The 14,006-nt window shown below is 34.2% G+C and overlaps 1 protein-coding gene across 4 annotated transcripts in view; it reads right to left on the reverse strand.

The window, feature by feature from the left end:
* Positions 1-357: 357 nt before the first annotated feature.
* The window catches only part of PRKACB (protein kinase cAMP-activated catalytic subunit beta), a 142,532-nt gene continuing 128,883 nt past the window's right edge, over positions 358-14,006 (reverse strand). For all 4 annotated transcript variants that reach the window (XM_022580978.3, XM_022580973.3, XM_089920378.1 and 1 more), the window contains 2 exons: positions 9,492-9,656; positions 358-3,621 (listed from right to left, as the gene is read on the reverse strand). In XM_022580978.3, coding sequence (XP_022436686.1) covers positions 3,496-3,621; positions 9,492-9,656 — 291 coding nt within the window. In that variant the 3' untranslated portion in view covers positions 358-3,495. The remainder of the gene's footprint in view (positions 3,622-9,491; positions 9,657-14,006) is intronic.

A 14,006-nucleotide genomic window follows, 5' to 3' on the forward strand; every position in this document is an offset into this window, starting at 1 on the left:
GCAAAAGCACCTCTAAAGAAAAAAGTATAAATTCATAGTTCGTTATTATAATAGTATGAGGGCTCTTGTAGTGTCAGTCTTTTAAATATGAATATTTTCAACATTATTTTAAGAATAATTTAGACTAATAGCATCAGGAAAAAGCAGAAACACTTTTAGATACTATGGAATAAATCTAATAGTTTTTCAGTAAATACACAGTTGGAATAGACTAGTGGACATTTGACCTTCTCTTGCTCTGTTCTCACCCAAATACATAAAAACTAGGAATCCATAAGCATCTGTGGTGTATGCAGAAAATAAATCAGGAAATAAGGGCACTAAATAGAATCCAAGACTCAATAAATTGTTTTATCCTTTCAAGATACTTTAATTTTGCAGTTATTGATTAATTAAAAAACACAGTTGTTTTCAGCATTTCCTAGCTACAGTAGTGCATAGGAAATTCCATTCTAAACAAAGAAGTAATTAATGAAATAACAACACACCTTAACATTTTACATTGATAGGTTACAGTTTACAAGGTGCTTTCACGTACATTATTTCATTTGATTCTTCAACAAGCAGAAAAAACAGTGGGAAAGAAATATGATTTTTTTAGGCTTACAATGAGTATTTTCAGGCCAATGGGCAGTCACTACAAGAACATATCAGAACAAGACAGCAGTGCCCACAAGCCACAATATCTTTTTGGTAGGCTGACAGTTTGATATCAATTGGATATTTAGCATCAGTGAAGGAGGAAGGAATCAGAACAGACACGAGGGTCTCATGATATTCAAAGAATTGTAAGAACACTGTAGAGTAAGGAGAAGAAAGATGCCCTAAAATATAGCCTTACTGAGACTTGCTTCTAAGCATGTTATCCCTTCAAAACGTCAAAAAGAGTCTTGTCACAACATGTGAAAGTTAGAAGGGACCTTAGAAACTGCCTAATGGAACTCTTCCATTTCATAGATAAGAGAACTGAGGCCAAGGTCATTGCTGATAGTGACAGACCAGGCTTGACAGATGCCTTGACTTTCAGTCTAGGGCTCCTTCCTCAACAATGCCGTCTCATTATTTCTTCTGTTTCAAATAACGTAATCTGATATTAAATACTGATTCATTCCACTTATTTATTAATCAAACTTTTATCTTATTTTTGGCTCAATCGTGGCTGAAACTGGGAGTTTTATATAGTTCTAAGATATTCTAATTCAGTGTACTTGAGTGGTCAGAAATAGACTCCCTTGATATATTTGAAAGCTTGCTGGTGTCCTTTAAATGGAGAGTTAAAATGGAATGGCTAAATATCCCTCAAAACCAATGTATGCCTAGGGTAATCGACCTAGGTAGATTCTATAGCAAATTGTTCCGGGCAGTAGTAATTTCATATTTTTTTTTTTTAGAATTCATAGAAATCTTTTTAATTACTGAAAACTAAAAATGTAATAATCAAAATGTCACCCCCATGATTTACTAAAATTATTTTGTAATAATTTTACAATAATATACAACAAAGGTACCATAGCATTTATAGCATACATATAGAATACATGATGAGCATGTTCTTGGGTCTAAATGAAATACAAAAAAAGTAATTAAAATTTTTTAGATTTATTAACATGATATATTTTTGTTACATAAAACTTGCTACAGCAAAGTATTTCATATTTTTCTTGCACATTTTAAATATAGGTGACCAACAAATCAGTATCAGCTTTTAAGTGACATGACCATGCAGAAACACTTGACAACCAAAAGATGTACAGACTGATAAGGAAAATATCTCAGACAGATTTTTTCAGTGTCTTCAAAGCGTTTACAAGGGTGTGGTACAGATGAAAAGAAGTAGAATCAGTGACCTACCTGCACCGATAATGAAGCAAATATAGAGTGCTTATATACATTAAGACCAGTTTGATTAAACACAACTCATCTTATATGCATATAAATTGATCATAAAAAATGACCACAGTTTATTTTCAACTATTTTGGTGTGTTGTTTTAAGATAGGTCACTGACACATAGAGATAAAACCAGACAGGAAATTTAAAAGCAAAGAAAAAACATATTTAAAAAACTGAGTTAAGCCGTGGAGTCTCAACAAACAGTGAACAAAATGTGCAAAAGTGCTTGAAATTTCCACATGACAGCAATGATAAGTCAATTGGCAAAAAAGTATATTAAAAAAAACTAAACTCAAATACTAAAATTGTATCTGCATGATCATAATTCCATTTACTGAAAGAAGAGGCAAGAAATTACAACATATCTAAAAATACCACACCTCAAAACTAAAACACAGTTGTGGTAGTTTTATAAATTTTGTCCCCTTTCCTCATTGCTGAGGCATAGGATGAAAGCCAAAGTTGCAACAGGGCCTCTACCTCAGGCTGACAAATATAGTACACCAGCATAATCACCTGACAATAACTTTTGTTCTTACTGTGACAAAACAAAGCAAAGCAAAGCAAAATAAACAAAAAAACCTCTATATTTAAACAAAAGTGCCTCTATATTGTTTACAAGAATCAAGCCACTTGTTTGACTTAGCTAAGTATTTGTTCACTTAATGTTCTTTTTACTTCATTTCTCTTCCTTTCAAAAGTTTACAATGGGGACTATTTGAGAAACTTAAAAATGTGTCACTTTCATTAGTCATGTTCTATTAAAATACTGGCTAAAACCCTTATGGAAAGTTAAAGTTTAGAAATCTTAGAACTCTTCTCTGATACCTACATAAATGCTGGTATCAAGTGAGAGAACCTGGGAGATGATGATCCATATCATTAGCTTTTCCTGCAAAGGAGACACGCTTGTCATACTGCACAGGCTGGTCACTTATTTACTCAAGGGGAGGATGACAGAAAAGGCGGTGAAGTGAAATAGAGCTTCTGATCTGTAGGAATCCAAATTGCTGGGTCTAGCTACTCTGTATTAGTTCTAGGAAAGTTATTGTTTTATTTGTATAAATATCCTTGGTGTAAAGACATTCTATCTTCAAAAATTGTCCAGCGTTTTGGCAAAACCTAATATGTGCTACTCAAAGTAAAAATAATTATTAGAAAGTATATCCTTAAGCAACTGACTAACAAAAATATTGGTAAGAACTACTAAAAGCAACATTTATCCTTCCCTTCCAATGTCACATAGCCGTAACACTGCCCATCTGCAACACCAACAAAATAAAATGAAGCACTATTTGCAGAAAAATTAATGAAAATGAAACGGGAAGAAATGGATTTAGGAGAAGAGGAGAAAGACGAACCAAAGAGAAGCAGGAAAGTGTCTAGTTCTGTGTTATGGCACAGACAATGCTTGCTCAGCGGTGCCTTGTTACATAGTTGGATGTAGAGTGCACAGACGGATGACGGCAATAAAGACCTCACTCAGTCGCTGGAATGAAGGAACTAGGTAACTGCTTCGACAAGAACGGTCTCAGCTCTACCTTTTCTCTTAACAGAGTGCAAAGACTGAGTGTGAGCTCTGATGTCATCTTGTTGCTCATCTCTAAAATTCACAAAATTCTTTTCCACATTTTTCTGTTATAGAGACACGGATATCTTCTTCTTCATAGTCATCAAAATTGCTGGTATCTCCAGAGCCTCTGAACTTTGGTATGAATGGAGCTTCAACCTATAATTGAGACAGAGAGAGAAACAAGAGTGATATTGTGATTTATAATAAGAAATATATATTTGGTCTTTGTGCCAGTTACTGGCACAAAGCTCCTAAAACCCTTGGATTTCCTGAGTTGAGAGTGGCAAAGGTGTCTTTTGTTATGTTAATGAGGTGTCTTTGGGAAAGCCCCTAAGTAACCTAAGGATGGAGGCTGGTTCCCAGGGGACCCAACCCTGTGATTAGAAGGTTGGAACTTTCAATCCCGCTCCCTGACCTTCTGGGAGGGGAGAGGGACTGGAGACTGAGTTCAGTTACCAATGGACAATGAATGAATCGATCATGCCTATGTAATGAGGCCTCCATAAAACCCCAAAAGGAAGGGGTTTGGGTTTCGAAGAGCTTCTGGGTTGGTGAACAAGTGGGGATTTGGGGAGAGTGGCTTGGAGAGAGCAGGAAGCTCTGAGCCCCTTCCCACACACCTTGCCCTGTGCCTCTCTTCCATCTGGCTATTCCTGAGTTATACCCCTTTATAATAAGCTGGTCACCCAGTAAGTAGTGTCTCAGTTCTGTGAGCCACTCTAGCAAATTAATCAACCCCCAGGTGTTTGTGGGAATCTTGACCTATAGCCCATTAGAAGCAAAAACTGGACTGGCAATTGGTGTCTCCAGATAGATAGTGTCAGAAGTGTTAACTGCTTGGCGATATGGAAAAAGAGGAAAAACAAATGCCAGAGAATTTCCAAACAAACACTAAGGAAAATAAATTCCGCCTATTTACTACACAGTGGCAATCTTTAAATGCCTTTAAGTCCCTAAATGATCACAACATTAAAAGAAGAAGCAAACTATAGGTTTGCTATTTATCTCAATATTTTCATTCAAGGAATGGTACAGGCCAACAACAATACTTGAGATTTCTAGGATAATTAACTGCTGGCATCAAAATGCTGGCACTTAAGGTTACAGAACTCCAGTTTTTCCTGTATCAGTTCCTTACTTCTAAAGTCCATTTTCTATCCCCTTTTCCTTAATTCCTTCCTCCTGAGGTTACAGATAATTCAGATTTATTTTTAATCATTTTTAAAAAATTCCCAACACTACTTTGTTTAAAATATCTGGCTATCAAAAATTTCTGAGAAATTTGAAAAAAAAATCTCTTTTCGAATTACAAAATTGTTAAATTCTGAACAGTTTTCTCTTTGGATGCTAAAAATAAAATGTCTTTCCATTACTTAAAATATGGTCTGTATAAAGATAATGCGGTGTATGTTTGAGGAAAAGATATGAAAAATTGGAACAATAACACCACAATTTACACAGCATCTATAATGTTTACTAACAATTATATGCAGGCTGTTTCATTTCTTCCTCAACATAACACTGTGAGGGAGGCAGGGAAGGTAGCCTTATTCCCATTTTACAGATTATAAGACAGAAAGTTGACCAGATTCATGTGACTAGTAAGTGGCTAAAGCAGGTTTCAAATTCATTAGGTCTCCACTTCCAGTCCAGAGCTATTTCTAATATTTATACCAGTGGTTTCCAAAGTTTTTTGATTTATATGCCCTTTAGTAAAACATTTTTGAGTATATATCACCAATAAATTTATAGTTATTTATTTATAAATTATTTACACACATGGCTGAACTATTATAAGATACACACAAACAAGACACCTAAAAAGAATAAGGTAAAAAATAAGTAGGAATGGGAAGTCTAATATCTTATTGTTTGCCAGATGGTTGCCTATGTGCCCTGCATTGGGGCCTGCAGTTCTGCACCGCACAGAAGAATGGGCTAAGCAGACAGTCACCTCATGTCTACTAGCAAGGCAGCAGTTTAGGATCACACCTACTGAGACAATCTCTGGAAAATGATTGTACAGTTTGAGCTGTCCAGGCCATTTTCTCCCATTTTTTGTCTGTCTGCCAGATGCCTTTGTCTATTTCGTTGTTCATGAGCACTTGGTCAGAGAATAAAAAAGGACTATGAAAACTATTCAAATTTACTATCATTTTTGTACTTCTCTACATACTTAGAATTGAGATGATAGTAAAACAAATGGCTATGTTAAAGTACTGAATTATTTCTGTTTGTAAATTATCCAGAGAGCCCCAAGTCCATTTTTGTTAATCATCAAGATTTGCTATTGATCAATTTGCCCAATAAAATAACCTGTTTGTTATAGTGTGCTACTTCTTGGCAGATAAGCTGTTTACTACCTGAGATAAATCCAGCCCTTTGGAAAGCACTGAGCAGTAGAAGTTCTACCCATTTTAAGAATAATTGTTTAAAATACATGATATGTAAAGATTAGTAAATGTTGGCTAAAATAAAATTGAAAATATTCATTATACATCATAAATCTTTAAGATACTAATAAAAAGTACAAACTTCAACAAAGTCTAATCAATTCATCTAAATATAGCATTAATTAACAATAATATAATAGAGATAATATAAATAGTGCTAATTACAAAGGGATATAAATGATTTTATAGGAAAATATAAATTTCTATAATTGACTTTATAAGAGGCAAAAATTTGAAGAGGGCAATATCCACAGGAGAATTAATTTCTTAAAATTTCCAAGGTATAAATATAATTCCTATGTTCCTTAAATTTCCCAAAGAATAAGAAACATGGAAAATTTCCAGACTCATTTTATGAATCCATATAATCTCAACTCCAGAAAAACAAAAACTATAGATCAATAAAACTTATGACTATGGAAGTAAAAATCCTAAATAAAACTTTAGCAAATTGATTTTAGGCAGATATTAAAATAATAATACCCTAGGATTAAATGATGTTCACTTCAGGAATGTTAGGATATCTCACTGATGTAACTCCTTATACTAATATGTCAAAGAAGATAAAATACAGTAAACTAGCAATCAAGGATATTTCCTTAAGCTGATCAGGAATACTTATCCAAGACAAATAGCTAATTTCATATTTGGTGGTAAAGCATAAAAGGCATTCCCATTCAAAAGAGGAACAAGATAAGACAGCTCAACAGGCCCACTGTTTTAAAATATTATTCTAGACATTCTAGCATATATAATAAAACAAAATGGAAATAAAAGATACAAATATTGAAAAAGAAGAGGCAAATGACACCTCCACCCACTGTGATTATCTGTCAATAAAATCCAAGGAAATCAATAACAGAATTTATTTAGTAAGGTAGCCAATTGTAACAAACATAGAAATGTTTTCTCCCTTGTGCTCTTACAATGGACGAGAAACACATTCACAGTAGCAACCAAAATATAAATTTAAGGAATAACTTTGAGAGAGAAATTGGACCTGTATGAGGGAAGGGGTTTCTAAAACTTTATCAAATGACAGAAAATATCTGAATAACTGCAGAAATATAACATGCTCATTAAAAAGAACCCTAAAGATTTTGGTTCTCTTCTAATTAATATACTGTAATCCCAATTAAGATCCCCCAGTACAACATAAATATTTGGAAAGACCAATAAAACAGAGGAGTTATTGTTTAATGGGTACAGAGTTTCAGTTTTGCAAGAAGAAAAAGTTCTGGAGATGGATGGTGGTGATGGTGGCACAACAATATTAATGTACTTAATGCCACTGAACTGTACACTTACATATGGTTAAGATATTAAATTTTACATTATGTGTACTTTACTACAATAAAACTGGAAAAAATTGAATTATGTATTTTTCATAAATATTTATAAGAATTCCACATATTAAATATATAAGTATTTTGAAAATTGAAATGAAAAACATTATAAAGCTACATAAAATGGTGTGGTGGTGTGGTATACAGTACAAGAAGAGACAAAAAGAGCTCATAAAAAATGAAGTTCAGAAACAGACTGAAGTATATAATAATTTAGTATTAGGAAAGGTAGAGTTTCAAATAAGGAGTCAGATAATTATTATTCAACAAATGCTAAGAGGATAATTGGTTAATTATTAAACAACAATAACAAAAATAAGTTAGATCAAAAAGCACTAAAAGAAAATGTAGATTAAATAAGTCACCCAAATAGAATCTTGTAGTAGGTAGTAATTGTGATGTAATGGCCTGAAGCTAAGGGGAAAATGCAGGGTCGGAAGAAGCAGATCTACTACTGAAGGTGGTCACTGAAGTCATGGCAATGGACTGTGGTGAGGAAAAGCACAGAGAAAAGGAATAAATATGCCAACTGTTAATAGAGGTGCTGTCTGGATGATGGGATTATGATGATTTCAAATCTATTTACTTAACAGATTACCTGATGATAACTATATGAAACATACCTCAACCAGAAAGAAAAATAGAGCCTGGACCAATCTATTTAATCTTTCTCTCCAAACTACTCTTCCTTTTGCATCCTCTACCTTAATACAAATTTTAAGGATGAGAAATCTGATGCTTTAAAGTGGTTAAGTAAGTTGCTTGAGATCTCACTCCTAATGGTTGTCTGATCTGGGATTCAGATCAATGTCTACCTAACCCCAGAGTTCATGCTCGCTCTCTTCTGCCTTCTGAGGCAGAGTCTTCCTACTCCAAAATTGCTCAAAGCATGAAAGTTAAGCACGTAATATGTAAAATCTATGAATATCTTATGAAACAATGTACTGTTGAGTGGTTTGGGGCTTTATTTTAATAACCATGTTAAAAGGTCTTTAAAGGGGGTAATGTGATCTTGGAATTGGGAATCTGAAGAACTTGGAATCAAACATAGGCATTATTTAGCAGCTGTATGATTATGTTTAAAGCAGTTAGCATTTCTGAGCTGATTTTCTTATCAGTAAGATGGGGAAAATGGTACCACTTATCCCATAGGATTACTTCAAAGATTAAAATGAGAGGTTACAGAGTTGCTTTCATTAATTTGAAAGTACTGCATTGGTGCTAGGAAATTTAGAAAAAAACATGAAAATATAAAATATTTATTTATTAGATCTAAAATCTATTTTAAATTGCTTTGGACCTTGTTCTTGACTACATAACACAACCAGCTGAGATAATGATGCTAACGGCTATGTTTCATGAATTTAATGGTTAGAGAGTTTTTGAACCCCTTTGAGATGCAAAGGCTGTACTGCACTCACATTGTTTTGGTCTTGCTATATTTTCTGTTTGTTGCATTCTAAAATTCTTTTAATGTTTTAAAAAAAATCTTTTATAAAAAATATAAATTAGAAAAATTGTGCTATTAATAATTTGAGCATTTACATTTTTTTCCTAAGGAAATTCACTCATGTGGCTGCATGGCATTATTAAATATGGCAAATTTCTGAAACATTAGAAGTTTTTGTTTTATGAAAAAAAAGAAAAAATTAACATATTCAAGATGAAGACACTTTATTCATACAAACTTTAACTGGGCATTTAAGAAGCAAAAGGAGAGATAAAAGTAATTCAGCACCGCAAAATCTTTTCTTAAATGTCTCAATTTATTACAAAGGTAAAGTAATAATGACTGAAAAATATCTGATGAATCCAGCACTTAAACGTTATTATATCTGGCTGTATGCCAATTCTGGGTACGAGAATATATTTGTTTACATATCATCCTACTAATGTGGCTTCACATCAGTTTTGAAGTGCAAACCATCACGACATTGTCTAATATATAATTGCCATGGCATTATGAAAAGAGGCATGGGTAGGAAAAATTTAACCAGGAAAACATTTCAATTGGTGGTCAAAATAGAATATACACTTTCCCTTCTATCAAGGAGAAAACTCATTTTTAAGTTGTGGGCTATAAAGGTTCTTTAAGTCCTGCATAAGATTAATTCAAAAGGTAAAAAAGAAAAATAAAACCATGCGTTAAGTTAAAGATACCTCTACTACATATAATTTAAACAGCAACCTTTAAAAAGCTTTTAAATTAAAGAAAGAAAAGGCTCACCTTCCTCTGGTAAATAGCAATCCAATCAGTTGTGGCAAACCACTTGTGAGTTTTTATATCACTCACACCATTCTTTAGATTTCCAAACCGCTTCGTCAGGTCCACCTGCAGCAGGTTCCTTAGAAGGTCCTTGAGATCTGAACTGAAGTGAGAAGGGAATCGAACCTGCAAAACAGACCATGTGGTAAAACACACATTCCAAAAAATTTTTTGAGGTGATAGATCATTATATAAACAAAAATATAGGGGCTTCCATAGTGGCGCAGTGGTTGAGAGTCCGCCTGCCGATGCAGGGGACACGGGTTCATGCCCCGATCCAGGAAGATCCCACATGCCGCGGAGCAGCTGGGCCCGTGAGCCATGGCCGCTGAGCCTGCGCGTCCGGAGCCTGTGCTCCGCAACGGGAGAGGCCACAACAGTGAGAGGCCCACGTACCGCAAAAAAAAAAAAAAATGTAGTGATGACCTTCAGATACTTTTAACTACACACTTCAGTCTCCATAGTAGTCTTTAAAAAAGAGAACTGAGTCAATGAATTAAAACTGTTCTCTTAGGGCCTTGTTTTGGTCATGCACTCTCTTTAAGAACATGGGCCCCTCTCCAGAAAAATGTGCATAACTACAGAACTTTTCCAGCAATGTCAGAAGGTTTACCCATCTTCAAGAGAGACCCCTTGGATCCCACATGATAAAGCTTGTGTCTTAGCAACATACAAATTTAAACTTGCAACTTAAATAGAAAAAACACCATATGAAAGATATCAGTATGTACATTTTTGAAAGAGATGATCAAAAAGGAAGTCTAAAAATGATTATAAAAATCCACACTGCCTTTCATAGCATAGGAAACTACTTTTCTTTTACTTATGAGTGACTTTTAAAAATAATTCTGCTATTATGCAATAGTGCAAAAAATGATTTAGATTGGTTTAAAAGCATTTTCCACTTTCTAAACTGTGAAGACTTTACAATTAGTTGACTGGCCCCCAGGCTTAAAAACAAACAAAAAACGCCCAAATAACTGAAGATGTTATATATCAAGTAATCAATAAAATAAAGTACCAGTCATTGGAGACCTAGGTCTACTTTTTGTTTTGTTTAAACACATTCTTCTCCTCTCTCTACTCCAACCTAACTCCCAGTTTTCACCCTATTATTAATATGGGTACTGAAAAATTAAACTAAAATGAGTACTACTACAGGATGATATTAGAAGAAACAGCTGCATCTATGTCTCCTTACTCTTCCTTCATTACTACCACCTCTCCATTATCCTTTTCAACTTGTGTTCGATCATTTCCACTGCCCTCTTCCCCATCACACACACAGGTATGTATGTGCATATATCTACATGTGTGTGAGCACATGCACTTTCATTTTAATCTCATTTTCCTATCGTGCACTTATAGGTCCCATTTCATGTTCCCACCTTCACTAAATACAAACATTATTCTCTGGATTATCATGGCCTTAACTTCAAACTGACCATAAATCTCTGAAGAAATGCTTTAAAGGGTTAACAGATCCATTTCTGAACTTGCATTCTTTCTTTTGTTCTCTACAAGCGCCACCATCACCTTATAACTTGCAATGTGCATCATTACATTACCTCAGGTGATCTTCACAGTGCACTCATTCATTTAACTACGCTGAAGTATTTGTGCATGTCTGTTTCGCCCAGACTGTGAGCTTCTGGAGGGAAGGTACTATGCTATTTTCGTGTTTCTATTCCCAGGATTTATTAGATCACTTCAAATAATATACTTCATCCATTCCACAATTACCTATTGAGTACCTACTATGTACCAGGCACTGTTCTAGGTGCTGAATATACAACAGTGAGCAAAAACAAAGTCTGATTTCTTGGTACGTACATCCTAGTTGGATATGACATACTTGGTGAATATGGTATTAACTCTGTTCTAAAGATGGAGAAACTAAGATTTCAGAGACATTATATACCTTACCCAATCATTACACTATAAAGTAGCAGAGCTGGGACGAGAAATCTTGTCTTACAGTTCCCAGCCTCATGAATTTTGCTCTTTATTACATTGTCTTCAAACATATAGAACTTCTTAATTTATATTCTGACTTTGAAATAGTTCAACATACTTGATATACATTCTCATGTTCTCAAAGCAGAAGTTAGATCATTAGGATGCAAAGCTAGAAATCTATGGCAATGCTAGATTCATAACCATAGTCTTCTGATTGCCACTCTCATGCTATTCTGTGAATAAATATTTCTCAAAGTGTGGTCCTAGGGACCACTTTCATCTAAATCAACTGGGAAGTAGAGGATGATAATGCAGATAACTGGGGCTTATCTCAGATGTTAATGGTATTGGGCCTGAAAATCTGAGCTTCTATCTCCAAGTAATTCATCTGTACATGAAAGCTTGAGAAGCACTATTTGTAACACTATTTACTATTTATGCAGAAGTTTTATTTTTTCTGCTAGTGACAGATCAAAAAACAATTTTAGTGTAAGTAATAAACTAAGTCACCATCATACCAGAGGAAAAGTAGTATTGTGTCAAGCAAACAAAGACTATTTGAAGGTTGAAGGTTTGGGGTCAACTCATATTAGCAACTAAAAAAACTTCATTTTTGCAAAGCCTATATTATTACAGATTATTAGAGGTTTTATGTTCTAAAAAAAAAATAAAAGATGTGAACTACCATCCTCTCTAGTTTTTGCTTTTGACTCAATGGCTTATTAGAAGTTAGGCACTATGCCAAACAGTTTATATTCACTGGCTCATAAAATCCAGAACATAACACTGAGGTAAATACGATTATTATCCCCACTTTACAGGTGATGCAGTTAAAACCTACAGAGATTAAGTAATTGGCCCAGGATTGCAGAGATAATAAGTGGTAGGGCTGTAATTGCAAACCAGGCTCTCCAACTCCAGGGTATATACTCTAGCTTCAGGTTGTTGTCAGGAACCTTATAAAAGAATGAAAATTTCATCTTAAAAATACTTGCTGCACATTTCCTCATTTATCCTACTTGGAGTAAAAACTAGAGAATATAGGGTATTCAGAGACACACTGTCCACTTGAAAAATACCACGATTATTTATACAACGGTTATATTCTAATTTTGTTTAGATTCCAAAGAAATAACTTATTTGAAGTATACTTATCTTCATTTAGAATAGAGTTTGCATGAACTGTTCAATATAATGTGTCAGTTATTCTCCACTTCATGATGTTCGGAATGGCAGACAGTGATGTACTACATATAAACTATCTTCTGAATTCAGGTAATATGCAATGCAATGAATAAAGAATATATACACCTGAATAAAGTAGTTTTTTATGTGGAATGCAGATACAGTGATGGTCTTGAATTAGTTAATGAGAACATTTATTTGGTTAATCCCCAGAACAGTGATTCTCAAATGGGGAATGGTGGTAGAGGGTTGTGATGGTAGATATCAGAACCATTTGGGAATCTTTTCAAATTCTAGACATGTCCTCCTCACCTCCACATCACACCCTCTTCTTCCCCAGAGATTATGATAGGTAGTCCACACTCCCAGATGGGAATCTGTCACACTCCCAGATGGGAATCTGTCATACCCTTAAAGTCTACTGGAGGGGAAATAATGAGAATCATTGTGAAAGTATTTTTTCCATGATTGTTCTGAAATGTAATCAGAAATGGAGTTATTTGTTGACTGAACTTTCTCAAGAGCTATGTTGATGCATCAACTGAAATTAGCAAAAACTAGAAAATAAATGAAATTATGTTTTAAATGCAAGACCTTTATTTATAGTATGTTAACCTGGAAACACCAAAGACTTCTATAATGGGATGATTCAAAACTGTATCAAATTTTGATACTGTATTGTTTCTATCACTGTTATCAATTATAACTGCTGTAGATGTCAAAAGTAAAATCAGAATTCTAGAATATTGCAGCTAGAGGGAGCTTAATTTAGTCTAAACCTTCATTTTAAAGATGAGGAACCTTCTTTTTTTTTTTTTAAAGAAAGATAAGGAAGCCTAGCTTCAGTGAGACTACCAACTCAGTTAATTTCGTTGTTGGGAAAATAACTTAATTCTTTTGACTCCTACATGTTTCTGCAGTCCATGATAGCACAAAATATATGATAGGGCAAATAATGTGAAAATAGCGGTAAAGAGCTAGATATGGAAAAGAGACAGTCTAACCCCATTCAACCAGTAGAGGTGAGTGACGAGGTTATTGGAAACTGGCATTATTTAACATGAAAGAGGTGTTTGTGCAATATGTACTCCCTAGAGTGTTTATTGGGTCTTCTTTCCCCCAATATTTCGTGTTTAGGAATGTTTTTCAACCCTTAGAGACCAAGTTACTTCTGAGTTTCCTAATGATATATTCTTGAGAATAAATCTATTTCTACAGTGAGGTACAGACACACACAACAAGCTTTTAACACATCATGTGTATCAAAATCATCTGTAATAATTTAAAAAATACAGATGTTTGGAATACACAAAAGACCAACAGAATCAGTAT

This window comes from Delphinapterus leucas, chromosome 1, assembly GCF_059928025.1.
Source record: "Delphinapterus leucas isolate spDelLeu-1000000601 "Yukka" chromosome 1, BTC_Dleu_Yukka2, whole genome shotgun sequence".
NCBI classification, from domain to species: domain Eukaryota; kingdom Metazoa; phylum Chordata; class Mammalia; order Artiodactyla; family Monodontidae; genus Delphinapterus; species Delphinapterus leucas.